Source organism: Anastrepha obliqua, chromosome 4, assembly GCF_027943255.1.
Source record: "Anastrepha obliqua isolate idAnaObli1 chromosome 4, idAnaObli1_1.0, whole genome shotgun sequence".
In the NCBI taxonomy this organism is placed as follows: Eukaryota; Metazoa; Arthropoda; class Insecta; order Diptera; family Tephritidae; genus Anastrepha; species Anastrepha obliqua.
Genome location: NC_072895.1, coordinates 88,921,401 through 88,949,198, shown reverse-complemented (window position 1 = coordinate 88,949,198; position 27,798 = coordinate 88,921,401). Strand labels below are relative to the sequence as shown.

The 27,798-nt window shown below is 35.3% G+C and overlaps 2 protein-coding genes across 7 annotated transcripts; one reads left to right on the top strand and one right to left on the bottom strand.

The window, feature by feature from the left end:
* Positions 1-88: 88 nt before the first annotated feature.
* Positions 89-27,798, bottom strand: LOC129243607 (uncharacterized). Of its 6 annotated transcripts, none has more exons than XM_054880752.1 (4): positions 27,529-27,798; positions 9,920-10,508; positions 738-908; positions 89-602 (listed from the first exon to the last, which is right to left on the bottom strand). In XM_054880752.1, the coding sequence occupies exons 2-4, from the start codon at positions 9,975-9,977 to the stop codon at positions 322-324; spliced, it is 510 nt and encodes a 169-aa protein (XP_054736727.1). In that variant the 5' UTR covers positions 9,978-10,508; positions 27,529-27,798; the 3' UTR covers positions 89-321. The 6 variants fall into 6 exon arrangements, with proteins under 6 accessions (XP_054736727.1, XP_054736726.1, XP_054736731.1 ...); XM_054880751.1 differs by lacking the exon at positions 27,529-27,798 and adding an exon at positions 18,662-18,764; XM_054880756.1 differs by lacking the exon at positions 27,529-27,798 and adding an exon at positions 18,395-18,416.
* LOC129244263 (tigger transposable element-derived protein 1-like) lies at positions 23,841-25,595 on the top strand. Its single transcript, XM_054881879.1, has one exon. The coding sequence runs from the start codon at positions 23,841-23,843 to the stop codon at positions 25,593-25,595; it is 1,755 nt and encodes a 584-aa protein (XP_054737854.1).

Genomic DNA, 27,798 nt, shown 5'->3' with positions numbered 1-27,798 from the left:
TCAATGCTTCCAGTTTCCCCCACCCTCACGGTATCTCCAATATGCTACTGTTTAATTTTAGTCAGCAGCTGCTGGTTTTAAGCCATTCTTTGTTTTTTTTTTTTTTCTCCAACCTTTACTTGTATTTTGTTGTTTGTGTTTGTTTTTCCGCACTATCTTCTATTCCACTGTATGGTTTTTGTGATGACAATTCAAATCCAAATTGAAAAATAAATCTCTCGCCTTAATTTCCGTAATACACATATACACATATGTATGTTCTTATTTTATATATATACGAGTATATGTATGTATGTGTCTAAGTTTTTGTATATCTCGTATTTATGAATTTTGCACAGCGCCAAAAGTATTGATATTGAAATGACACGAAAATGTAGTGAACCAAACAAAGAACGCAGCTAATGTGTAGGGTAGTGCCGATATTATGGGATGGTTGTTGCTCTGATACAATGTGGAGGCGGCATGATTGCAGAGTTCGGATGTGCACGCACAGTAGATGGCTTGCACGTCATGTGTGCCGGAGCGTTTCAAGCAAGCGCCATCATCGGTACGCTCATCGGGTATGTAGCCGCAGCCGCGTACAACGCGCACTTTGCCATAGACTGGAAATGGATGCAATAAAGAAAGAGAGAGAGAGAGAGAGAGAGCGAGTGTGATAAAGAGACAGAGCGAGATAAGGAGAGAAAAAGAAAGGTTCAACCGATAATATTTACGCTTCTTGTACGAATGATACTCACCCTTTTGTGTGGTCTTGCGGCACAGTACTGGTTTGGTGTATTTGTCCTTGAGATGTTCTAGCGGTTCTTGCTGAGTGCAATTGACCTTGCCGAGCGTATATGGTTCGAATGGATCACCACAATTGGGATCGTAGGCGCTATTGCAGTCGTAACACATCAGCGCAGTAGTTGCTGGAAAGGAAAGAAATATTACAGTGGTTTAAGTATTTGAGCAAGATTTTTGAAGTAAAGAATTGACATTTTTTTTATAATTGGCTGTAATGTTAGATGAAATAAAAAGTTCTGAGCGTTTTGAGGTTTATCTATTTAGTGAGCCATAACTCATGGATTATAAGCGTATTCGGTTTAATTCTATTACGCGAAAGTTTGGCGATAATCTAACAGAAACACTCAAAATCCCACTAAAATCATTAATTTGTTCAACCTAAAACCTTGCAACTCCTCCGCTCTTCAATAAAATTACGAGCGGTTCAATAAGTATCCGTGTTTGATGGCAAGGGGCGCCATCTCTCAAACGACGGCAAAACAAATTTCAGACTGATTAATAGGTTAGTTTGAATTTGGCAGCTACTCGAGCAAGACTTGTTTCGTGATTTTCTCTAATATGGAATACGTTTGTTAATTCGACTTTTGTTTTTGGATGGGAAAAAATACGAGGAGATAAAAGAAAAGTTAGATGCTGCCTAAGGGGACGATTTGCCATCTATGACCGCAGTTAATTATTGGTTCAACGAATTTAAACGTTGGCGAACCTCTGTTTTTGATAAGGAGTCGCTAGGACGCCGGGCAGACGTGGTTACCGAGGAAATCATTCAAAAAGTCCACGACATGATTCTCGCTGATCAACGAATGAAAATGCGCGAAGTAACAAAGGCCATAGGCGTGTCGACCAGAACGGCAATTAATACTTTGCATGATTAGTTGACGATGAAAGAAATGCCGGCCTGATGGGTGCTGCGATTGTTCACAAGCAACAACAAGCGGATACGGCTGTTAACTTCGAAGCAGTGTTTGGAGAAATGTAAGCGAGATCCGAAAGAATTTTTTCTCCGAATTGTCCCCGTTGATGAAACCTGGATTCGTCATTACACACCCGAAATTAAGCAACAATCAAAACAATGAATTTCTCCCGGTGACTCCAAAGAAAAGCGAAGACAATCCCATCAGCCGCAAAGGTCATAGCGACGATTTTTTGGGATGCGAACGGCGTCATCCTCATGAACTTTTTAGAAAAAGGAAGAGCGATCACTGGACAATACTACAGTGAGTTATTGGACCGTTTTCACAAAAAACAAAAAAAAAACAAAAACGCTGTGATGGTGCGTCCGGAGTTGTCGCCGCCAAACTGCGGCCTTTTCTTGTTCCCTAACATGAAGAAATGGCTCACGGGGGAAAAATTTAGTTGTTGAGGGATTAAAAAATGGCCGGAGCGTTGGGAGAAGTGCATCTTTCTAAAAGGGGACTATGTTGGAATTTCTTTCGTATTATGCCATAACCCTATATACACCTACTCCAAGCCAATACGTGGCAGAATAATGTGCAATTCTCACAGAGTTCCCAAGAATAGTTGGGTCCCTTGCCATGTTAGTTTGACTGCAAAGCAGTTTTCGGAGATGGTCTTGTCACCACGAAGTCACTCAATATCGGGCTCTAGAGGGCACTGTATTTAATTGCTACCTTCGAGAGGATACTATTATATTTCATATATTTAATGTTAATTAAAGATAAGATTAATTTAACAGTTAGTTAACTGTGGAAAACCCTTCAAGCGCTTTCCCTTATTAAAAAAAAAAAACATAATTGGCGCGTACACTTCTGTTAGGTGTTTGGCCGAGCTCCTCCTCCTATTTGTGGTGTGCGTCTTGATGTTGTTCCACAAATGGAGGGACCTACAGTTTCAAGCCGACTCCGAACGGCAGATATTTTTATGAGGAGCTTTTTCATGGCAGAAATACACTCGGAGGTTTGCCATTGCCTGCCGAGGGGCGACCGCTATTAGAAAAATGTTTTTATTAATTTTGCTTTCACCGAGATTCGAACCAACGACCCTCTGTGAATTCCGAATGGTAACCACGCACCAACCCATTCGGCTACGGCGGCCTTATTGCTGTTAGTTTAATGAGAGTTCTTTTCAGTTAGTCCCATCATAAAATTTAAATTAATTTTCTAGAAAACGTGTAAGACGCACGAAAATGTAACATGGAAATAAGAAAAGCAAAGAGAAATCACTATGGAAAGTAGTTAGTGATCCACCAGAGGTCTAAATCAATGTTTTCCACTGAATGTGATAGTTTGTACAGCCTACGTTAAAACGATAGCACCTCAAAATGTTGGTCAGTTTTTACTAATCTTTGCAATGAATGAGGGAAACTCTTGAACACCTTCTATGTTCTTGCCCTGCTTTAGCTAGAACCCGAATGAAATGTTTAGGAGCTCTACAATATGAGAGGTTAGAATGTCTCTCGGGGTTCGGGGTTACAGCTTCAGAGTTTACTTAGATTCGCAAAAGACGCAGGCCTATTACAAAAAGCCTACTACAAGGAAGCGTAAGGGTCAAGCTCCGTTTGGTACCATTAATAACCAATAGGTCTATGTGATGGATTTCAGTCAGCCAAGTCAACCTAACCTAACCTTTACTAGTCTTTCTTTTATAAAAGGTTTTTCAATTGGCGCGGGTCGATTTTGGCGCCCTGTGGCAGCCATTTTGTTTTGGTGACATCTGTCAAATCTTTTGTTTATTATTCAGTTGTTTATGCCAAATCATCATGGCAAGTTCCACGATTGAACAGCACGTTCAAATGATAAAACTTTATTATCAAAATGAGTGTTCATTAACGCAAACGTTGCACGCATTGCCCCCATTTTTCGGTAGACGTGGTGGCCCTTCCGATTTCTTATGGCCCATATTGAACCATATGGTCCTAGACGACATGTGGTTCCAGCAGGACGGCGCTACGTGCCACACAGCAAACGCCATTTTATTCCATTTCAACATCTACCCGCCCTTATTGAAAACCCCTTTAGTTCTTCATTAAGGTTTTTTTTGTTAATAAAAGCCAAATTTCGAACTGCATAAAAAATTGAAAAACTTCCACAAAACTTTTTATCACAATTCCATGGTATTTAATTGGAATTTCTAGAAGCAAATATACGAAATGGTTTTTGCTATATATGAGGAAAATGCGCAACACCGTCAGAAAAACCAGTTATACTCGGAAAAAATCAACAGTATTTTTAGCAACCTCAAAATTTCACTTTATTTAAATTAGAATTTACAATAATAAGTTATAAAACTGTATAGCAAAATTTTGTCAGGAAACTATAATTAAAAATCGTGGAATTGTGATGAAAAAAAAGAAAGCTAGTCAAAATGTTGAGGAGCTATCATTTGCCACAGGCTGCACCTTAACTATTTTGTTTAGGTGTAAATAAATATTGTGAAGTGCAAGATACACCGCACACACTCGAATCATCGAAATTTAACTAAAATTTTTATTGAATTTACTTATTGTTGTGATTTCTAAATAAACGTATATTCCACTTCCAAAAAGTATTATTGGTAAAATGCGTGTATATTGGCAGACAATGTACATATTCCCAGCGTGACTAAACTAATTAAATCACAACTCTATCTGGTATGTGTAATGTACACCTATATTTGCTTGAATGTATTGGGAAGTAAATTTTGCACATACACATTGACTATGTTCAACATCTGTCACTCCCTAACTGGTAGTTTGTTCGATAACATTGGGATGGGGATTGCCTAAATGTAGGCTCCGTAATTTGAGTAATGCTATGCAGAGCACACGTACACACTTAGTAACTGAATATGCCTTAGCAAACAAATGGAAGAATAGAATGAATACTATTGTATGTATATGTGCGAACGCATGTACATACGCGGTAAAGCTGTGAAGTAAAAGACAAATGTAATTGAAGTTTAATTAAAATTAATTATTAATTTCAACAAACAACATCTGAAAAGAGTGCGAGCGCCAATTATATATCTAATAATTGATAAAGTCAGTGGTATCAGTATTGGTAGCACGGCCTATCACAAGGCCGATGTACGCTTTATTGATTATATGGATTATATGAAGTCAATTTATTTTGTTTAAATTTAATTCAATTCATGACAAACGTTTCTAAAAAAAGTTACGTTTTTTTACTATTCAAAATATAATAGTAGTCTAAGATTTTATCGAATAGCACCTCACAAATTAATGTATATTTCTAACAAATAGAACAACAAATGTGTGCATGATAAAATACTCCAAATGCTAAGAGCTGAAATTAGATAGAAACGCTGTCGGAATTATCATCGAACAATGCCCTAAGTGGTGAAACAACAACCTGAGTTCCAGTTTAAATGTTAGGCTCTTCAAGTCGAATGAGCTGTCGGTACTGCTGTACGGTAGTTCAACCAGTCGCTTACAATTTTTGTCAACCGTTGTCTAAAGATTTTATTCCGAATTTTCTGGCTCGAAAAAGCGAACATGGAGCCTCTAGATATTTGGATTAGAAGACAGAGATGGAAGCGGATTGGTCACATTTTACACTAAGAAGACGGTAACATAGCGAAGACGATAATGGAATGGAACCCACTCACAGTGAGAGGAAGAGCGCCGGGTAGGCCAAGGGAAGCCTTGAAATAACTGTGGTTGGCGAGACGGCTCAACTCGGGTGAAGCTGGAAGCAGATAAAGGCGTTATCCAGTAATCGGATAGATAATATATAATTCTTATTTTCTAAGTTCGTATGCACACTTTTATCAGTGATTTTTTTTTTGGTTTATCGTAAATAACTTTTAAAGTAAATACTGAAAATAAATTTTTATAGATTTGTTATATAATTAGACTTAGAACAAAACTGCATCATTACATTCATTTTAAATGCTTTAGATCGGGAGAAATTAAGAAAAAAGGAGTCGTACGGAGAGTTTTGCCCGCAACTGTATGTCTCGCTAGATATTCAAGGAAACAATGATGATGATGATGATACTTATTATGGTACTTATACAGTAGGTTCTGTTTTTATGCGGCTTTTTTTATGCGGTTTTGAAATAGTGCGGTTTTTTTTAATGAAAAATGCATGTCGACCTATCGGGAAGTGTACATATAAACAAGATTCTAAACCAGCTAAGCAAAAACTCATCACAGATTATATCAGAAATGCTAACCCTACAAGTATGGAACCGGCTGCATAACCATCTAGATCAGACCTGTACATTTCCTCAAGTGACGAAAGTGATTTTACGCCAAATCCTAAACGAATGCGCAACATGCGGGTATTGTCTGAATCTATTTCTGACGCAAATTTATTTTTCGATTCCGACGTTTCTTAAATAAAGATATAATTTTCAAAAATACAATATTTTGGTTATGCGATTTTATTTAATTATTTCAGATTCATGCGGTCTATGGAACGTATCTATAGTTATAATATGAGGCTAGTGCCCTTTTTTATGCGATTTTATTACATTATTTCAGATTTATGCGGTTCTTAGCACTTTTGAAACGTATCTATAGTTTTACTATAGAACTGGTAGCTTTTTTTATGCTGTTTTTTTTATGCTGTTTCTTGCGGAACGCATCTACCCCATAAAAACAGAATCTACTGTACTTAAATACTTATATACTTACATACTTACATAATTATACACTTATTTACTTACATACTTGTATACTTATGTACTTAAATACTTATATACTTGCGTACTTATATACTTACATTCTTATACACTTATATACTTATAGACTTATAGACCTATATACTTAAATACTTGTATACTTATATACTTGCATACTTGTATACTTATGTAATTGTATACTTATTTACTTACATACTTGTATACTTATGTACTTAAATACTTATATACTTGTGTATTTATATACTTACATTCTTATACTTTATATATATTAATTATATACTTAATATATTTTTATATAATTATGTACTTATATACTTGTTTACTTTGTACTTACATATTTGTATACTTATATACTTACCTAAATACTTACATACTTGTGTACTTATATACTTACATACTTATAACCTTATATACTTAAATACTTACCTACTTGTGTACTTATATACTTACACACTTAATTACTTATCTACTCGTAGACTTAAATACTTATATACTTGTGTACTTATATACTTACATAGTTATACTCTTATATACCTACATACTTGTATATATACATATATACTTATATAATTATATGCTTACATACTTAAATACTTATACCCTTATATACTTCAATACTTATAGACTTATATACTTGTGCACTTATGTACTTATATACTCGCATGCAAGTACACATAGGTCTACTTATAGTATTCAAGCCGCAGTAAAGGACACGCAACTTTGTGCCAGTTATACATCACTGATTCAATATTGATTCGAAATCTTCATTTAATTTGACATAATACCACTTTTTCATTTCCCGCGAGATGTCCGTAACTTTCTCAATTCCGTCATGAGACACAATTTTGATTGCTAAAAATAGACAACACAACTGGCACTTTAGCTTGTCTTGCAGTAGTTACAAGACCTACTTTACATTACTGAAAGCTATTGGGTTTAATCTTGATTGGTGCCCGGCGTGTTGTATTCGATTTTCATTTGCCATTTCTACTCACAATGGTGATTCGCCGTTGCCCTGCTTGAGCGCTTAGTGCATTCAAACATGTATTGATAAGAATATGTACCTATACGTCTGTATGTGTGTGTGTGTGTGCATGTACAATTTTTATAATTTTTTTGCATTTACTTTTGATACGTGCATACATATATAATATATTATAGTATTCCCCAATGAGTGGGCATGCATACATACAAATATATGGGTACTTAGGTAACAGTATATAAAAAAACTGTATTAGTCTGTCAAGAAATGAAAATCTCAATCAATCTGTTCGTTTGCCAAAATTTGTTGACAGGTCAAATAAGATTAATACATTTCATAGCATTTCAATTGAAAATGTGCCTTATTTATTTTTTGGGAAAAGTTTTTATAATAGTATTGTTGTAATGTTACCTAAACGAGACAAGTATTTTGCGTAATATTCTTTTCTATAAATTTTATAACGTAATTTAGCCCGCCCCACTGATAAGAAACTTCCTGTCTATTTACGGCTATTAAAATTATACTGAATAGGAGTGATGAGTCATTTGTGTTATTTACACAGGACTAGCAGGACTTCCAAAGCTATTATTCACACACACAACTCGAAAACGGTCAGAAGACTGCATACGAGTGTAAATGGTGAGCGACATCTTATACGTACACCCTTTTTGGATATTTGCCCGAGCTCCTCCTTTCATTTGTGGCGTGCGTCTTAATTTTGTTCCACAACTAGAGGGGCCTACAACTTTAAACCGACTCCGAACGGCAGATGGTTTTTTAGGAGGAATTTTTTCATGGCAGAAATACACTCGAAGGTTTGCCATTGCCTTCCGAAGGGAGACTGCTATTAGAAAAAACTGTTTCTACCCATTTTGTTGTTTCATGCACAGAAATTCGAGCCTAAGCACTTCCGAAAGGTAATCACGCGCCAACCCATCCCGATGCGGCAGCCGCATAGTGGTCGACCGAAATCCAGATCTCGCCGTTTTGTAGTTTAGTTGTCTCATCAGTCTCTCAGAAACATATTTTGGATTAACGAAAAGTGTTTTTTAGCTTGTGTGACGATCAAACATCATCTAGAAAGCGAAAAAGGCAAAAACTTCCTTCAGAAAATACCAGAGCACCTATCGATTGGTAATAAAACGTGCTATTTTCAACATGTCCCAGAAATTCGGTGCTGAATTGCTGTGTGGACGGCACCATGTGAGCCGAGACCCAAATAAATCCCGTTAGGAGAAGTCAACGCTAACTGAATAATACTTTCGTTTCTTCTCAGCTTTAACTTTCCATACTATAGTCTGATTTCCACCCGAAAAACATACCTTTTTTTCAAATTCCGCCATTTTGTTATTAAAAAAAACAATCCCATTGTAGCACCTGCCAGAATTACAAGCCTACAGAATAATAATCAGTTTAACTTTTTCGTTTCAGATGTCCTCAAGAGCCAAAATCCTGTTGACAAGCAACATATCTTTTTTTAAGACGCTTACTTTGGTGCCACACTACTACAAAAAAATATGTCAAAAAAAAAGTTTTGTATACTATTTGATGTCAATAATAACACACTATAAAATCAAAACGATCGCATTTTATTTAAAAAAAAAAATTGCTAAAAAACATCTATAAAAAATGAGTACTTGACCAGACTACTACCCTTAGCAGTCAGCGCGTCATACAGAAGTAAGCGGAGCTCGTCAATCGACATTTGCGACCAATTTGTTGACAAGAACCGTGTTTAGCAAGTATTTGTTGTGGGGATGCTTTCACAGGAACCACCGCAGCGCTGTTGAAAGCGTGTCAGAAGCCATCTCTGCCAAATTACCGCCGGACATGTGTTATGCATGTCTATTACGTTCTGGATACTGTAGCAGATTAAACTCCTGCTTATCCAGAATTGACCCCGACATACTAAACATATGTCTGGCATGTGAAAGCATCCCGCACGAGACCAACCACCTTTTCACATGCGCCATTAGACCCACTCATCTAACACCTCTCTCCCAACCTGTCGAAACAAGAAGTTTCCTGGGTCTACCGTTAGATGCGCTAGACGAAGATGACCGCTGATTTACATTACACTGACAGAGCAAAGTATAATACTACAACAACAACAAAAAGAGATGTCTCCTGACTCGCCTGGGAGATGGCTCAGGCTCTAGAAAATGTCTGCAGGGGTGATTCCCACGGTAACACCCAAGCAGAAATTGCTTACTAAGCATTTTCCTGTGCTCGTCGACAGGGAGCATGAGAGCTTCGTTGTGAAGGTGTTGCAGGCCAGCATCAGGAGGCATCCCATGGCTAAACTGCCAGCAGTATTTTGACAGATCAAAACTTTGTCTACTGCTGAACCTAACAATCCTACTCGGCTTGCGACTGCGGTCATGTGACCAATAAAGCGCTTAATTTTCAAAAGTTCTGCTTTCTTTGTCTAAATACCAATATTTCGAAGTTTGTGTATTAATATTTTTCAAATGAGCGCAAGGGGAACTTATTTAATCACTCCCATATGGAGGTATGCAATTATTTACGAAAACCTCACTGACTTACCTTGTAAACTGCATAGTATGCCTAATAATAGCAATGTACGTTCCAACAGTGGTGACATCTTTTTATACAGCACAAGAATTGATTTAATCACAACAATAAACAGCAACAAGAACAACAGAAATTGTTGATGAGGAATATAAAAACGATTGTTTTTTGCTCTGCTTCGGTTTTGGTTTCGGTTTCGGCTTTTGTTACTTTTTACAGTTTATTTGAAGTTTTTTTGGTTCGATTTGTTAGCTTTTGTGCCTTTTTTCTTTCTGCTGTTTTTTTTCCGCTTCACTCTGCACTCTTTTTTGACTCTGCTCGCTGTTATTTGCTCTTTACTGTTCGCTTAATTATCGACGCTCGGCTGTGCACCACAAATTTTTTAACACGACAAATTAGAACCACAAATCGGGGCTCGTCTCACACACAGGTACAACGTTGGACTTTTTGCCTTGCAGGCTGATTTGATGATTTTCTAGTTAACTGACTCTTCTGCTGCAACTGACTCACCAACTCACTGTCACTCGAACGTTTCACACTATCTTGCTTGCTGACTGGCTGATTGGTTGTTTGACTTTCTGTTATGCCGACATCTCGCACTGGACTGCAAAGATTTTGAGGGAACGAAAGAAAATAATCGGTTAAGTCACTTAGAAAAAGGCAGCAAACAGAATGGAGGAAAAACAGAAAATAGGTTTTTCACCAAAAAAAAAAAATAATTTTAAAATAAAATAAAATCAAAAAACATTGGCAATCGGTAGAACTTCAAATGCAAGTAGATGACATCGCCTTAAATAGTGCCGCTGTGCAGGCGGAAGTGAAGGCGGCGGGCAACACATACACACACACGTGCATATAGCAGCTGGGCATAAGGAAGAAACGTGCCCATTATGAAATCCAGCGGTCGTTCATTCGTTTGTTCGTTCGTTCGTTTGCAATGGCGGTTGCTGTTGCTGTCTTTGTTGTTATTGTTATTGTTTGACAGATAGTTTACCAACTAGTGACTGGCGTACTTGACGAATGTTTGTGGCACAAAGTAATTGGCCTAATCCACTTTTGTGTGCTGCGGTTGTGGCTGTGGCTGCGAACTGAGTGCCAAGAAATGCCAGCAATCATGTTTTCCTCATTTGCAATACTTTCTTGTTCACATTATTTCTTTTTTCATGTTTCATTTTTTTTTTTTTTTCAATTCTTACATGATTTATATTGAACGAATTGCGCTGTTGTTATTTTTAGTTGATTGCACTTTTCGCAGACATGCTTACGTATGCACATATTCGTATTGAACTCTTTGCACTTTTCGTTTTCGTTTCTTAAGTGGAAACTAAATTTTTCATTACAGTTTTCGCAAAATTCTCAAGTACATACACACCTACGTACATATGTGTATGTATAAATGTAAGTTTGGCATATTGTTCATACTCAAGCACTCGCTCTCACTGCGCTCACTTCGGCAGGATAGCTTGCAGTTGCAATACTTGAACATGAACTCTCATCCACACCTTATAGCAGTACCGGTGCATGAGAATTGAGAGGCAATGAAATGAAAATGAATACGAATGATTATGATGATGTGTTGATGACGATAATGTGATGATGTGCTGATGTACCGTTGATGGCGCTCACGTTGCGCAGGAACGTTTTGTTGCTACTGCTGTGCTTGCATTTTGCATAATCGTCGACAACGCACATACGAGTATATATGTAATAGAGAGTTTATGAGTATGTAGGTTTATAGCAGAGCGGGTGGTCGCGTGTTCAACGGCAAGGGCAGCATTATAGGAAGTGGATTTGGCAGTAGTTGATGGGTCGGTGGGCGGTTGGCGAACTCACGTTGCTAGCATACATATATATGTACATACATTCATGAGGTATGTGTGTACATAAGCACATACTATGCATACCTATGTATATGCAAAGATGACGCTATGAACGACCCAATTAATGTGGATCGAAGCGAAAAAAAAAATGTTACAAAACAAAACTGATTGATGACATGATAGCATGCGCCAACTATGAATATAACTGAGCAATACAAATTTATGCAAATATTAAAGACAATCTAGTCATTCCATCTTCACCGAAAAAGCGCTACAAAATTCAAATAATATTATCTACCTGTTGTATAGGACATAGAACTTGGAAACAGCTCATCTTGTAGCTTGCCCGTTTCCTTTACCCCGAATAGTGGGCAATTTTTATGAGAAGTTTTTTAATTGTGGAAATGCACTTGGAGATTACTCTATTAGAAACATTTTTCGGCAGTAGACAAATTCAAAACGAAAGAACTTCGAAATTGACGATTTTTTTTTGTTTTCTTCTTTCTTAAAATAAAGAGCTGGTAAGAGGAACTCATTCGCTGATTCCCTACGACGACCGCAATAAATCTATGGCCCGAGCTAAGGCATCTAGCCGTACTCTAGCAGTGAGTATACCCGGAGCATTGTAAGCATTAGCGCCACATGCTAATGAAAAATCTTGGCCACCCCTCACCGGTTATAATCGACTTTGTTCGCATCGGCAGTTTACTGACTATGTCTGGAAGGTCCAAAAGTTTGAGACGAATGTGCCAATCTTGCCTGTTGCCTAGATCTGGATTGTAAGTTTTAAATAAATGTATTCTGTTGGGAATGCAGTCACAAAGCCCTTTTCAAGCTTCACTAGTGGGTGGATATTGGGGTCTAAGATTTTAAAATCGGCATACAAAGGATATTCTTCTTCGCAATTACTCTCTTTTAGTTCATTTTTCTAGAGATTATTTGATTTTTATCGACTTAGGCGTAAGTTATTTACTTTTATTAGATTATTTCGTTAATCTAAAGGTAACATTTTGTTACGGGTCACCAGTTAGTTGATTTAGTATTAATTTTTTCCACCATCTACCATAACATTTGCTCCCTAAACGATATTGAGACGACCTAAGCAGGCTTCGCAAGCCCCTTTACCTTGCTATCAACAGCAGGTACCACCTTGAATGGCCAGGATCCCAGGAAATTTGGTTCTACAGAAATATTTTATGCCATTACTTGAATAACAATGCGATAAAGACCATAATAATTGGAGCTCGGTGGTGTACTAGGTGGATCAACAACAACAATAGGTAGCACTGTTCGAGTTCACTTTGGAAAGAGAAGCTGAAATCTGTTTTATTTCTAATTGAGGGAAAAACTCATCCATGACGTGGTTTTTTTTATGACCAACCATATCGTCAGCGTACGCTAGTATAGTGCCAAAAAAATTACTTTCCGTAAATGAAGTTATCCATCTTCCTCAACGTAAAATTAAGGAAATATCATGACAGCAAATTTCTCGTCCCTGAAACCTCGCTTAGTGTCAAACCGGCAGCGGATGTTCTTCTGATGGTTTTTCACAATGGAAGTTTATATATTCATATTTGTTTTCCGGAAATAATATATTCAGAGATAGGGTATTCTTGACTATCTGCCACATAATATAAGTATATAATAAAAATATTATAGCTGAGATCATAAAAAGTAGTTCAGTGGCAGTCGTAGTTGCCGCTTATTGAAGAAAGGTGCTATCTGTGAGTCAATCTGAGTAAGAAGGCACCTATCAAGTCCTTTCAACCCTCGATAACTCTTCCATACAACTCACATTAGCCCGACCTTTCTTGCCATAAGCAGTTGACAATACTCGGCAAACAAGGCATAAGTTGATAATCTTCAGTTCGGTAGCGAAAGTTTCTAATTGAGTACTAAATTTTGTGACTTTTGCAATAGAAATCTCCCCCTGTTTAGATTGACCTTAAAAATACGATCGCAATAACGTTAACATTATTCGCTTCCAGCGTGGGCGCACCATCGGAAGAATTTCATATTTATATGCGGCATTTTCTATTTTATTCTGCTGTATTCTGTAAGTTACATTATTTTGACTAGTTTTTGGTGATTCCCCACAATCACTAGTTGCCGAACCTACTTACTTAGTGTTCCATCTCTAACGGAGGCAAGGCTCGGACATTTATACAGGCAGTAACTGAGAAAAGTTCAGTTACAAAGGAACCCTAGTATTGTTGCATGCTTTCCCTTCGTCTGTCTTCTCATTGCCCTTTAAGCCCTGATGACCCATAAAGGCCGTCCATAGTTCCATTTTGCTGGAATAGTTCGGTTCATTTTGGTTGGCTATCCTACCATAAAAAAATAATTCCACTTCCACTTGGAAAATACAATACTTCAAAATTTTTTCAATAGAAGTATACTCCATTCTGCAAACGCCAAGCGCTTCGGAGAATGCGCATCAAATTTTTGGAGAACCATTTTTCGAGAATCTGGGACGCACCTTGTCATACTTTGTTTGGTAAGGATGATTGAAGACTTAAGACATATTGCGTTAGGTCTAAGGAAATCTTCCCCTTGGACAGTGTTGCCAATCATTTGCTCTTCACAATAAATTTAGTGCTTTTTTATACCCAAAATGCGAAAATTTTTAAGTTTGGTGTTTGTTTCTTTTTGTTTTTAATTTAAAGCTACCGAAACTGAAAGTTAAAAAAACTGTATTATTAAACAAAAGAATGTTAAAAAGGGTCACTCTGAGAAGATTTTAGTGCTAATGCAAAGTTTGATACTTTGAAAGTGTAAATTTAATTTTATGTAGGTATGAAAAGGAATAAAGATAAATATGGATATAAAGAGCAGGATAGAAATGCTCCTTTTAAGTTGATGCACGAATATTAAATGTTCTTCTCTGAACTCTTCTTAACATTGAAAACTTTTTTACACATTTTAAAAAGCGTTTGCATTTACTGAATGTGAATTAAAACCATAGAGGTGTAAACGTTTCGTCCGGTCCTCAATCCTTAGTGGGACATAGGGCATCAAGAGGTGTATTCATAATAAAAATAAGCAAAACAAATACCAGAATATACTGAAAAAACCATAACGATATTTTTACAAAAAGAGTGCCATATTTTGTTACATAACCTGAAATATTGCAAATAATTCGTTCATTTAAATTTAACAAAAAACTCATAAATTAAATTGTATATATCCATAACACATTTATTAAAAAAAAAACGCACATTTTAAAGACAATTTGTCACGCATACAAAATTCTTTAAATAATTCAATAAAAATTTGGTGTTTTATTTTCTTTAAATGGGCATTTTAGTGCGTTTTTATATCCAAAGCTAGGCAACACTGCACTAGCGAGAGAGAGATTTGACTGCTGAAAGCAGAAGAACACCAACAACAACTGCAATCGCGGGCATACAACTGAGTGAATTGTTAAACTAATCAAAAAAAAATGTATATTTTACAAAATTATGTATAAACATCACATTTTAATCAGAGCAGGCTAGAAAAGTGTCATGAAGAAAGAACTAAAACTCCGAGGCTAAATAACAAAAAAAAATGCTAAATCAAGTTACGAAAATGGTAATCTGGCCATGCTGGTGCTAAAACCACGTAACTCATTGTCAAATTCGCTGAGAGCAAAGTAACGGTACCACGATAGGCGCCATCTCATTATTCTTTCCATCATGGCTCACAAAGCTGTTTATATAAAAGTTATAAATTCCACCGTTTTACCATTTTGTTTGGGACTAGTGTGCTCTCTCATTGAGTAACATTACTTATAAAGTGAGTGGCATAATGAAAAGGTACCCAATGTCGATAAGTTTTGACTACATTTTTTATTTTTAAATTAATTTTGTTTACTCTTTTATAATAAAATATATTTCATTCTATAACAAAAGCCACCGCATAAATCCAAGTTTCCTACTTTGTGCAAAATTTTTAGACCTTCATCCAATTTCCACCAAAATTTCTCACTTTTTATTCAGAATTTTTTTTAAATAATTTTTTTTTTTTGTTTTCAAATTAATATTTTTTACAAAAAGCATGTAAACGTAAGCTTTAAACTTTGTGGAAAATTTTTAAACTTTCACTTCTAAACAACTTTCATGAAAGTGTCACTTTTTTTTAGAATTTTTTAAACTACTTTTTTTCAAATCAATTGTGAATAAAAAAAATATATACCTGTATATTTCATTCTATAAGAAGTTTCCTACTTTGAGTGAAATTTTTAAACTTTTATCTCGCTTCCATCAAAATTGCACACTTTTTATTGAAAATTCTTTTTTAAGTATGCAATTTTACAGCTCATTTAATTCTATTATAATAAAGTGCGAGTAGAAGTGACTAAAAATTCTTGTTAATTTTTGATAATTTTTCCCAATGCATTTTTTGTTTGTGTGGGGGAAAAAGGCAACACTGTCAAAGTTTGAGAAAAAAAATGTTGATGAAAATTTGTAATATTTTAAAAAATCTTGTACTTAATATAGTTGAAAACTTGGACTAATATGCTTTTTGTTATAGACTGAACTATATTAAAAAAAAAACATAATTGCACATAAAAAATAATTACTCATATAGCCCGCATTGTAGCAAAACCAAACTTTCGAACAAAATATTAACGGTTGTTATGTAATGCAAGGAAATAATATTCGGCTTTGCATAAAAATTGGATTCATCTATTTATAAATATGAAACAGGTAGACAAAATATAAAATCAAACGCTACTCGAAAAAGTACTTGATAACACACATACATACATATATACGTATATGATTATGTATGTATGTTCTCGCAAATGTGGATATGAATACCATTTCTTTTTATCTTTATTAGTGTGCGCTCAGTCACTCATACATATACATATATGTATGTATTAATAAGGAATGGCATGCAACATGAACCCGTCTCACACAAATGTCATGGCATTTGAATTGTGAATCATTCACAAAGGTATATTACCTTATCCCAATATGCATATACACCTGTACATATGTATATGTATGTGTGTAAATGCACATAATCATACCCGAACTGTTGAGTTGATTTTAGTTGAGTAAAGCCATTATAAGGTAGCTAGGTTAGGCCTGCCAGTGATTATTGTTGCCCACTCCTTAATGGATGTGAAATTGATTTTATTAACAGTTACTTGTGTGTTGCTTAGCAAATGAGTGAGCAAAAGGCAATATGAACACACGCGCATACACACACAAGCTTAAAGAAAATTGCAAAAACGAGTTTGTGTGCATTTTGAAAGGTAGGCAAATATATATGTAAGTAATATTATCCCAACGCCAGCCAACAACAACAGTTAGAACTGCTTCCATATATTGCAAGAAAGTTTCATTGACGGAACGCGAAATGAATGCGAGTTGCATACAAGCAATGTTAGTGGAAGATAATGGAAATTGACTGTAACATGCTCGCTGGTACAACAAAGGCAAATGGTATTTGTGAAAAAACAGAGTGATATGCATCTATAAAATTCATACCCACACACGCGCGCACTTTCAAGTAATTTGAGTTGTTTTTTATGGTCGAAAAAAGGCTTTTTTGAATTGCTGTCACTTCCGTTTTTTGTTTTTTTGTTTTTTTTTTTCAATTTTAACATCTCTCACTCTCATATTTTTCTCCTTCTTCTTCCTCATTTGCCAACACTTCAAGCCGTTACTGTCTCTTTGTCTCTTCTTGTATCCCACTGAGCGTGTTTGCCTTTGCACTTGTTATAGTCGTTGTTGTTTGCTGCATTGCAATTCGTTTGAAAATTCAATAACTGACCTAGTTAAGCCTCAAATACATAAGTTGCGCTGCGCTAAAAACCGAAAAACCGACAAACGAAAGCCTCTGTCGCTGGCTCTGCCTCTGCCTCTGCCATTGCTATTGCTATTGCTGTTGCTGCTCTACCACCGATTCTCATACTGGAATCTCAATTGCAGATTCGTATTCGCACGAGCAGTGTAGCAATCGTAACTGTCACAATGAGCAAGGAGCAAACAAACGAGCGAATTTTCAAAATCGCTTACACTCCCCTCCCCTTTAGCAATGGCTCACACTTTTCAGCTGAATTGCAAAGTTTTTCAAAAATCCATTGCAATTCATTTTTCTAAAATGCTTATTAAAAATGTAAAAATGCTTTTCTCGTACTTAGCGCTGCTGCATTTCGGCACTCGCAGCACTACGTTTACGAATTTGCCAAACGCATCTTATGTAACAGCGACCAATTAGTGTGGAATAGTGCTTAATAGATGTGCGTGTGTTTAAGTGTGCGTGTTGTGTATGTGTGCGTGTTGAAAGAAAGGTATGATATGGGGGCCCGCCAACTATAGAAATATCGATTGAAACGTTGGCTTATGACAACCAAAATGCAAAACAAAAAAGTCAAACATGAAGAATATTTTCTAGCTGTAAACGAAGAAATTGAAAAGTTTCACAGATTCCAAAAACTCCATCAAACGCTTCCAAAACGTGATATTAGCACTTTTTCAAATTTTCTACTGCTTTATGAATTGTGCCAGTTTAAGTCACTTTTTACATTTTTCATATATGTACATATATATTAATCGTCTTTTCGTAAGTTGAATTTTTGTTTCTGGCAAAGATTGCACAATTTTTCATGCCCTTTTTAGCATTCATATGTATGTATGTACTATTTTTCGCTGCACCTTTTTGCAACAATTACATATGAATTTTGTGTGTCTTAGCTGCTTGCCGCTCTCCGCTCCAATCGTCATTACCGTCGTTGCATTCTACATTTGCCGATTTAGGTTTCCAAAAAAAAATTGTGCAAATTTTTTTCAATCGATTTTTTTTTTGCTCGCCTCCTATTCGCTTTTAAACTTTCAACCATTTGTTTGTGATTTTCTTGGAGGAACAATTATTTTTATAATTTTCGCCAGCACACACTGCTCATAATTGTTTAATAATTTCTTTTTTTATAGATATTTACGTAAGAGACAGACTCCTATTTAGCTCGCACCCGGACAACGAAGTAAAAACGTTTATTCGATATGACAACAGCAGAAACACACGGCTAAACCATCCAGCAAGGACGTTACGTGATTGGATACGAAAACACTGGCGGGCAGACAGAAAGCGAGCAAGCGAGCGAGCAGCAGGCAGATAGGCCAAGCAGCAGCAGCGGCAGCAGCAATCGATATTCGTGTACAGGGTTGTATGAAAATGGCGAGAGTCATTGAAAATTTTCAATGATAAGATTGTGTCTTCCGGTTAACAGGGCGTATGCGGTACAATTAATGCCAAGCGACGCCTGAATGCACACTATAGTTGGAAGTAATGGACAGTTATGGCGATAGATTTATGCTAAGATTTCAGGTACAGTAGGTTCTGTTTTTATGCGGTAGATACGTTCCGCAAGAAACAGCATAAAAAAAAAACAGCATAAAAAAAGCTACTAGTTCTATAGTAAAACTATGGATACGTTTCAAAAGTGCTAAAACCGCATAAATCTGAAATAATGTAATAAAATCGCATAAAAAAGGGTACTAGTCCCATATTATAACTATAGATACGTTCCATAGACCGCATGAATCTGAAATAATTAAATAAAATCGCATAAACAAAATATTGTATTTTTGAAAATTATATCTTTATTTAAGAAACGTCAGAATCGAAAAATAAATTTAAGCGAGAAATAGAATCAGACAATGCCCACATGTTGCGCGTTCGTTTAGGATTTGGCGTAAAATCACTTTCGTCACTTGAGGAAATCTACACGTCTGATCTAGATAGTTCTGCAGGCGGTTCCATACTTGTAGGGTTAGCATTTCTGATGTAATCTGTGATGAGTTTTTGCTTAGCTGGTTTAGAATCTTGTTTATATGTACAATTCCCGATAGGTCGACATGCATTTTGTAATTTAAAAAAAAACCGCACTATTTCAAAACCGCATAAAAAAAAGCCGCATAAAAACAGAACCTACTGTATTTCAATGAAAAAATTTCTTTAGGTATAATAAATTATTTTTACACCCTTCAAATTCGATTTTCAGTTTTATTTAATTCATATCTGCCTATTTCATATGTATTCATATTTCATACATATATGAGTACATAAAAATAATGTTTGATATCTGCCAACAATTTTTAATTTGATATTTTGAATTTATAGATACACATTTTTGAAATATTTTACATACATACAACACAATTATTCAATTATTTGAGTGAAACGTACAAAATAAACTAACTTTCACGGTAAAAATACCGGGTGTCTTTTTAAGAGAACTTAAAGTTATAATACAAAATAGAAATATAACTTTTAAAAATAATTTTTTTTATCATAATCTGGAAGATAATTTCCTGGCATTTAGTTTTTGAATATGATGACGAACCGGATATTCCGCCACGGCGTCTATGCGATCAGTCCAATTTTGGTCGTACGCCGTCATTGGCTCAACTTCGCAAACAGATTTATTATTTTTTCAAAGTTAATTTCCACAATTTGGAAGCGTTGTTCTGTCGTAGGTCCCTCCATTTGTGGTTCATCAAGACGCACACCACAAATAGGAGGAGGAGCTCGGCCAAACACCTACCAGAAGTGTCATGGCCAATTATTATTATTTTTTGATCATTTACTTACTCGTAACTTTCTATTTCTTTATTCGGTGAAAAAGTTTTGTATGTCATTCTAAATAAGCTATTTAGCTGCTTACAATGGTATATAAAATGCCCATATATCATAAGGACTGCCGCACCAGTGTTCGTGAACTGCTGCTTGATCCGCATTCTACGTATTTGGTGGCCAGACAACTGGATATCTAACACCGAATTGCATCGACGATGCCATCAAAATCCAATTGCAACTGAAGTACGAGAACGTAAATGGAGATGGCTTGGCCATACCCTACGGAAAGTTGGTACAGAAATCAGCAGAGAAGTGTTGGACTGGAACCCCCAAGGACAGCGCAGAAGAGGGAGATCTAGAGGCTCTTGGCGACGCTGCATCGAAGAGGAATATAAAGCCGTGGGCAAAACAATGACCTGCCAGCAAGTGAAAAATATATCCGGCAATCGCATAAAATGGAAAAATTTTACTTTGGCCCTATGCTCCGCAACGAAGACTATGGAATGGTGATGATATATCATAAGGAATGACAGAGCAAGAAAGTAAAGTATTCGAGGAATTTTAAATTTTTATACAATTCGAATGGCTTTTTAAATGGTTATGTCGTTAAACAATGCAGTAAGAATAAGTTACTCTCAAAACAATTTCTAAATAGCTATAATTTATATTTGATTGAAATTTACTGTTCAACGCGTTTAGTATGGATTATCTTTTTCTCCCTACGAGAATAGATTCCGAACAAACTACGCCTGCTACAGCCCAATTGCTCGCTCTCTTCATGAACTCAGTGAGATCTCAAGTTCTATTGAAATTTATTACCGAAACTATGCTTGTGGGCTCAATTAAACTGCCTTTTGTGGTTAACTTAAAAATTCCATGCATGTTCGCCGAAGATATTTGATCCTTAAATCATAAAAACATACAATAAACTCAAAATATTTACTCAATCGCTTTTCCATTCTCAATTCAAATTTCTGAGTATGCATTTTTTTGTGCTTAACTAAACCTACAGTTTGATTTATATCTCGAAGAAAGTCCAGCCATAGCAAGGTGAACTCAAGGTTGAGAATTTGTATGCGGCATAAAGCAGCAGCTTATAATTTAGCAAAAATCCTTAAGTCCGACTCTACTAACCCTTCTGTATAGTAAATTACACAAATGTTTTGTTTTCATTTTTTGCTACTCCACTTCATTTTTCTTATTTCAATATTCCTATTTCTTACCAAGCACTTGGTTAATTCGGGTGACTCTGTTCGGTATAATTTTAGTTAAACCTGATTTTATAATGTCTATTATTGACTAAAATATAAAACTTGCTTCTAAGTCAATATTTAGTTTTAATTAAAATATATTTTTACTTATGACTATCACTACAGGCCAATATTTTTATAAAAAAAAAAATTTAAATATTAAATAAATAATCAAAACTTTGCAAAATAATGCTGAACTGTTATTCTGATCAACTCTGCATATTGGATTTTTTATTTATTTATTTATTTCTCAAAAATCTAACAGTTTTTCAGTTTTATCTTTTGCATGATATTAGAAAATAACATAACGGGTTTAATTCTCCACACTTCATTTACATATTTCATTCATACTCATAAAACATAATACAAAATAAATTTCAAATGCTTTTCCTTACATTCCCTTCTTTATATTTTCCTCCATTGCAACCCTGAGCACCGACTTTTTGACCAGTGATTTACACCGAGCATAAAAGAAACGGAAGTGAGCACCAACGAAGAGCGATTTCGTACTTAAAGCATAAAAGTTTCATCTCTCTCATCATCGCTCTTAGATGAGTAGCCGTTACATTGGTGTGGGCAGCTGCAATGCTCGCATGCAGAAATCGCCATGTAATCGCAGCGACGTTGTGGCGCTTAAAATTTCTTGACGCTGCACTTTTGATTGTTACATACTCTTTGCACAACTATCATACATACATACAGAGCTACCCTCCCAGCACTTACACTTAGCCAAAACAAGAGGTGGTGTGGATGGACTATGTACTCCCCTATATGCAAATCTCCCACAATAGTTTTGTTGTTCTTGGTCAAGTTTCCGATTTGATATAGTGGCATAGCATTGTTGATGTTGTCAGGAATGTCGATGCATTGATATTCATAATTTATAGTAGCTCCGTAATATATGTAAGTCGGTATAGTTTTTTAGGTTCAAAACTTCTTCGGAAACCTAATCGACCGATTGCAGGAGACCCTCTATGCAGTCTAATCACAAACAAATGTTCCCCCGACCTTTTTCGATTGTTTAAATTGTGTCAAGTACTAAACAGATACATACAGTTTGGAATCGATGTTTCGTTATAATGCACCTTTAAAAAAGTTATAAAACTAATTTGAGCTTGGCAGAAACTTTAGAAGAATCAGACAATCGCAACAAAACAAAAAACAAATCAGCTTCTTTGGCGAAGTCAACTTGTGTGCAGTCCTTTCATGCTAGATACAAATGCATAGAAGGGGAAATGCATATTGGGGGAACCCCATAATTTGTGCTGTACACAAGACAGATCAAGTTCGACAGTTTTGCTCAAATTTCAGTTATTTGAGAGCGTGGGCCACGGTGTATAAAATACAAAAGGTGGCACCTTCCGAAAACCGCAATTTTAAATGTCGCCAATTTGACAATCGATGACGTCAGTGCAGCAAAAAGCCAAGACAAGAAGTTCCTTATTTTAAATATTCAGTGAATGGCTCGGCCTATTGTGATTTTAAGATTTGTGATTTTTAACCCTTTGCGCTCGACGACTTTTTCGTTCGGGTGGAGCAGCAACTCGAGACGATTTTGCGCATATATTACGAGTGTCTTATAGATAGCATGCAATGAATTTATGTAGAAATTAACATACGAAAACGTTATATTTTAAACCGATATATGGAAGACATATTTTGGCCTTGATCAAGTTGGATATTTACATTTTACCGTAAACTATTCAAGAGAGTTAAAAAATAGAGCTACTGGTGTTCACACAAATACAATACACCTAATACTCTTTTTACACGAATTTTTTTTTACACGAATTTGATTTAACACGAGTTAAAAAGAGAAAAAAAATTTTTTTTACACGAATTGTTTTGTTTTAACACGATTTTCAATATTCTATGAATTTTTTCTTGAATCTCATAGAGCAAATCGGATTCATTGTTTGGGATTTTTGTTTTAGCATATCGGTTTAGGTTATTTGTTTAGGATCTTAGAATATCAGCATGTAATCGCATCTATACAGGATGAGCGGCTTTGGGCTGTTATCGTGTACAGCTGTTGCTATAAAAATATGTGTATATGAGTGGGATTCCCCGAATTATGCATAGAGTAAAGACGTAATGTACTTTTTACGCAATTTAGTTTGGTTTTGAGAGTTGAAAAGAAAAGACGCTTAGTTGTTGTGAGTATTTAAAACATTATAAGTAAAATAAAGTTAGTGCTCGTATAGATTTATTAACTCAATAGCAGGTAAGCTTTAAATCATTTTCAAATCTTTGCATTATTAATATGAAAAATATTTTGGTAGCCTTAACACAATGTCACATAATTCACCTGTAATAAAAGCCAAGAGGAAGGCGATCAGTTTAGACACTAAAATTAAAATTTTAGATCAACTTACAACAGGACAAGGAGCAACGGCTGTAGGAAAGCATTTTGGTATTCATGAAGCTACCATAAGAACGATCAAGAAAAATGAAACTGCGATTAGAAAATCGGTATGTTCTGGAACGAAAATAAGTGCTAAATCATCGTCATACATAAGAGATGTTGTCAAAGAGAAGATGGAAAAAGCTTTGGTAATGTGGATTGAAGATAAATCACAAAAAAGAATACCAGTAGATGGAATTGCTATCAAGCAAACTGCATTAAGAATTTATAAACGTATTAAAGAAGTTGAGCCAGGCACTTCAGCTCAGTCAAAACAACCCGAATTTTCTGCAAGTACAGGTTGGATGACAGGTTTTCTTAAACGACATGCTCTCCATAATGTAAAAATTAAGGGAGAAACTGCGTCTGCAGATGAATTGGCTGCCAAAAAATTTCCTGAAAAACTTAGAAAAATTATTGAAGATGGAGGATACACCCCAGATCAAGTTTGGAATGTAGATGAAAGTGGCCTCTTTTGGAAAAAAATGCCGAACAGAACTTATGTTGCAAAATCGCAGAAAACTGCCGGTGGTTTAAAAGTAGCAAAGGACCGTGTAACATTGTTGTTTTGTTCCAATGCTTCAGGAGAACGTATGTTAAAACCACTGCTAGTAAATCGTGCTTTAAGACCACGCTCGATGAAAAGTGTAGATTTCAATAAACTGCCAATTCACTGGACAGCAAACAAAAAGGCATGGATGACCAGTGCAATCTTTACAGAATGGTTCCAGAAATACTTCATTTCAGAAGTTAGACGCTACATGAATGCAAAATGTCTAGAATTTAAAGTTCTTTTAATTCTAGACAATGCACCTTGCCATCCGCTCTTGAAGCACCCAAATGTGCAATTTCGCTATCTTCCGCCTAATACTACATCCTTAATACAACCGCTAGACCAAGGGATCATTGCTACTTTTAAAAAGTACTACATAAAACGTTCATTCCAATACGTAGTAGACAAACTAGACCATAATGAGGATTTAACAGTCATTGATATATGGAAAAAATTTTCTATTATGGACTGCATTAATCAAGTTGGGTTAGCGTTAGCTGACTTAAGGCCATCAACCTTGAACTCATGTTGGAAAAATATTTGGCCAGAATGTGTCAAAAGCAAAGATCCTGATACTGTCATCCATAATAACGCTGTTTTTACTGACATCACAACGCTGGCACATACAATTGGTGGAGATGGATTCGATGCCGATGATCTATCATTTGCCGATATAGAGGAATTATTAGCTGATAAAAGCTTGAGCGAAAATGAAATTATAGACCTTACCCTTGAGACTCATCAAGACAGAGAACATAGCGATAATGACGAAGAAGATCCTCCCATTTTAAATGCAACTCTAATTAAAGAAGGTCTTGATCTTGCCAGAAAATTAGGTAATCATTTTCAACGACATGATCCTGATGAGGCATCTTACAGGGAACTTTATAAAGGTTTATCACGAAATCAAACACAATCTTTAATAACTGATTTCCTTCTAAAAACTACTGAATTATCAACACAGGAGCCTAGAGATGATAATCCAGAAACAATTTCACAAGATGATGAACAAAATAATTCTAGTGATGGCAGTGATATTCTAGTCTTACGCAAAAGTATGCGTTTATTGTCAGAAAGTGACAATGCATAAAAGTTATTTATGTTTATATTATTTTTACTTGTTTTATATTAATGAATTTCAGATATTATTTTCTTTTTTTCAAAGTATAATTTATTTCTTATAATATATTTAAAGAATTAAAATGTGTAAACACGAAATAAATATTTAGTGAACTCTAAAAAGAATTTTTTTAGTATTGTTTTCACCTAATTCTCTTTTTACACGAATTTTTTTTTACACGAATTCTTTGGGAACGTATCTATCCTGTAAAAAGAGAATTAGGTGTAGAAGGAAATTGGACTGCAATATATAGAGCTATCCCATACAGACACAAAAAACTAAAACTTATAAAATTATATCTTTTTATACAATATTTATGTTAAAAAAATAATTCTTTAACTGGATTACTAATAGAATTAATAAAGTTTTTAACTTGAATGTTGTTATTTTGTGATGAATTTATATATATTATTCCACTTACTTTATATTCTAAATTTTAGTTTTTATTATGAATAATTCTTTTACAAAGCATTTTTGGAAAATAGGGGTAAAAATTGTTTTTTGTTTTATACCAAAATTCACGAAATTTCCTTTACATTAGCCTAATATCTTTATTCATAAACCAATAGTGAGCTTCTATGAACTGGATATAAAGAAATCTAGTCTAAACAAACACTATCGCTTCTCACTCGCCGTTCGAGTTGCTGCCTGAAACATCATGACGAGTGAGAGTCGCCACTCGAGCGCAAAGGGTTAAATTAAACAAACTATTAACCATGAAGTACCGCGTGTTACACTGTAAAAGCAACAACTATGACAATACCTCAAAATCTCGGTGAAAAGATTTTTAGAGGTGTACTACCTAGTAGACCGTTATGCGGCTCTGAGCGAATTTGACAGATATGCCGACGTCATTCGTTTTGTGTTTCACAAAATTTAGCTTTAGCCTAGGGGAACTTTGGATTCTACGTCATTCGTTTTGTGTTTCACTAAGCTAAAGCTAAATTTTAAACGAATGTTCCTCTCAAACATTTTTTTTCACCATACCTAACGAGCAAACCTGGTATCTATCATCCTTGCCTCAAAATGCAGTGGTAAGAACGTACATATGTTTGTGTATTATTTCTTGTGCTTGGCAGTTTCTACTTCCTTTCGCTTAATTTTTCTCTTCTTTTTACTGTTTATTCTCATCACTGACGTCACAGCAATCTTGTATTCTATCATTCTTGAGTTTTGCAAAGTACAACCAAATACATTGTATTTTTCACATGTTTTGGATTATAAGAGAATATTTTGTATGCTTCTTTTGGTAGGGATCAACAGCTTGGAGTAAATATTGTTCGTCCTCTTGATCGCATTTTAGGCTAAGCGAACTTGTCTTCTGATCTTCCCAAAACCAATGTAAAGTTTGCAAAACTGCAGAAGATCCTTGATTTCCATACTACTGACATCTTCCAATGGTAATGGCACAGAAGGTGTGAGATCGTCTCTTCTATCTTTCATTCACTGCTCCTTCAATTTTCTCAAGAATAAATAGCTTAAAAGTCTGTAAGGGTATACCAACATATGTCGTCATACTTTAACTGAAAAATTCGACTTTTTTAGTTACAGATGATTCTACGACGAATGCCGATTGGCACCGCAGAGCACCTCTCGAAAAACATATCTCCAAAAAAACTCTGTCATGGGCTTATTTGTCAATATTTTATTATTAATATTTTTTAAAAACTTATTGAAAAGATGTACAATAACATGCAACTGATTTTATTAAAGTATCTTAAGCCATATTTCTGTAAAAAATTAAAAAAAAAGTTTTTTTTTTTAGCGCTAAACCCTTTAAATTTCGAAGAGACTAAATTTCTTTTATAAAACTGATACCATAAAATGTGAAAGTTCTTACTTCACATAAATGGGTTCATAAAAATTCATTCTGATTATGTAAATTATTATGATAAATTCATACCTTGTTTCAATATTTTTATATATTCTTGTTTGAGCTCCTCAGTACTAGTCCGAAGTGTTTGCACGGGCCGTATAGTTCAATATATTTATGAAATAAACACACATTTTAAGATCAATGAATAGAACAATTAATGAATGAACTATGAATAGATTGTTTTAACGACATTTTTGTGATTTCTCATTTAATCTCTTCTTTTACTCGAAATGCTAGAAATGCTTTTTACTGATTTATTTTCTTGTAATTGAAATTAACCGTCCGCATGCGGTAGCT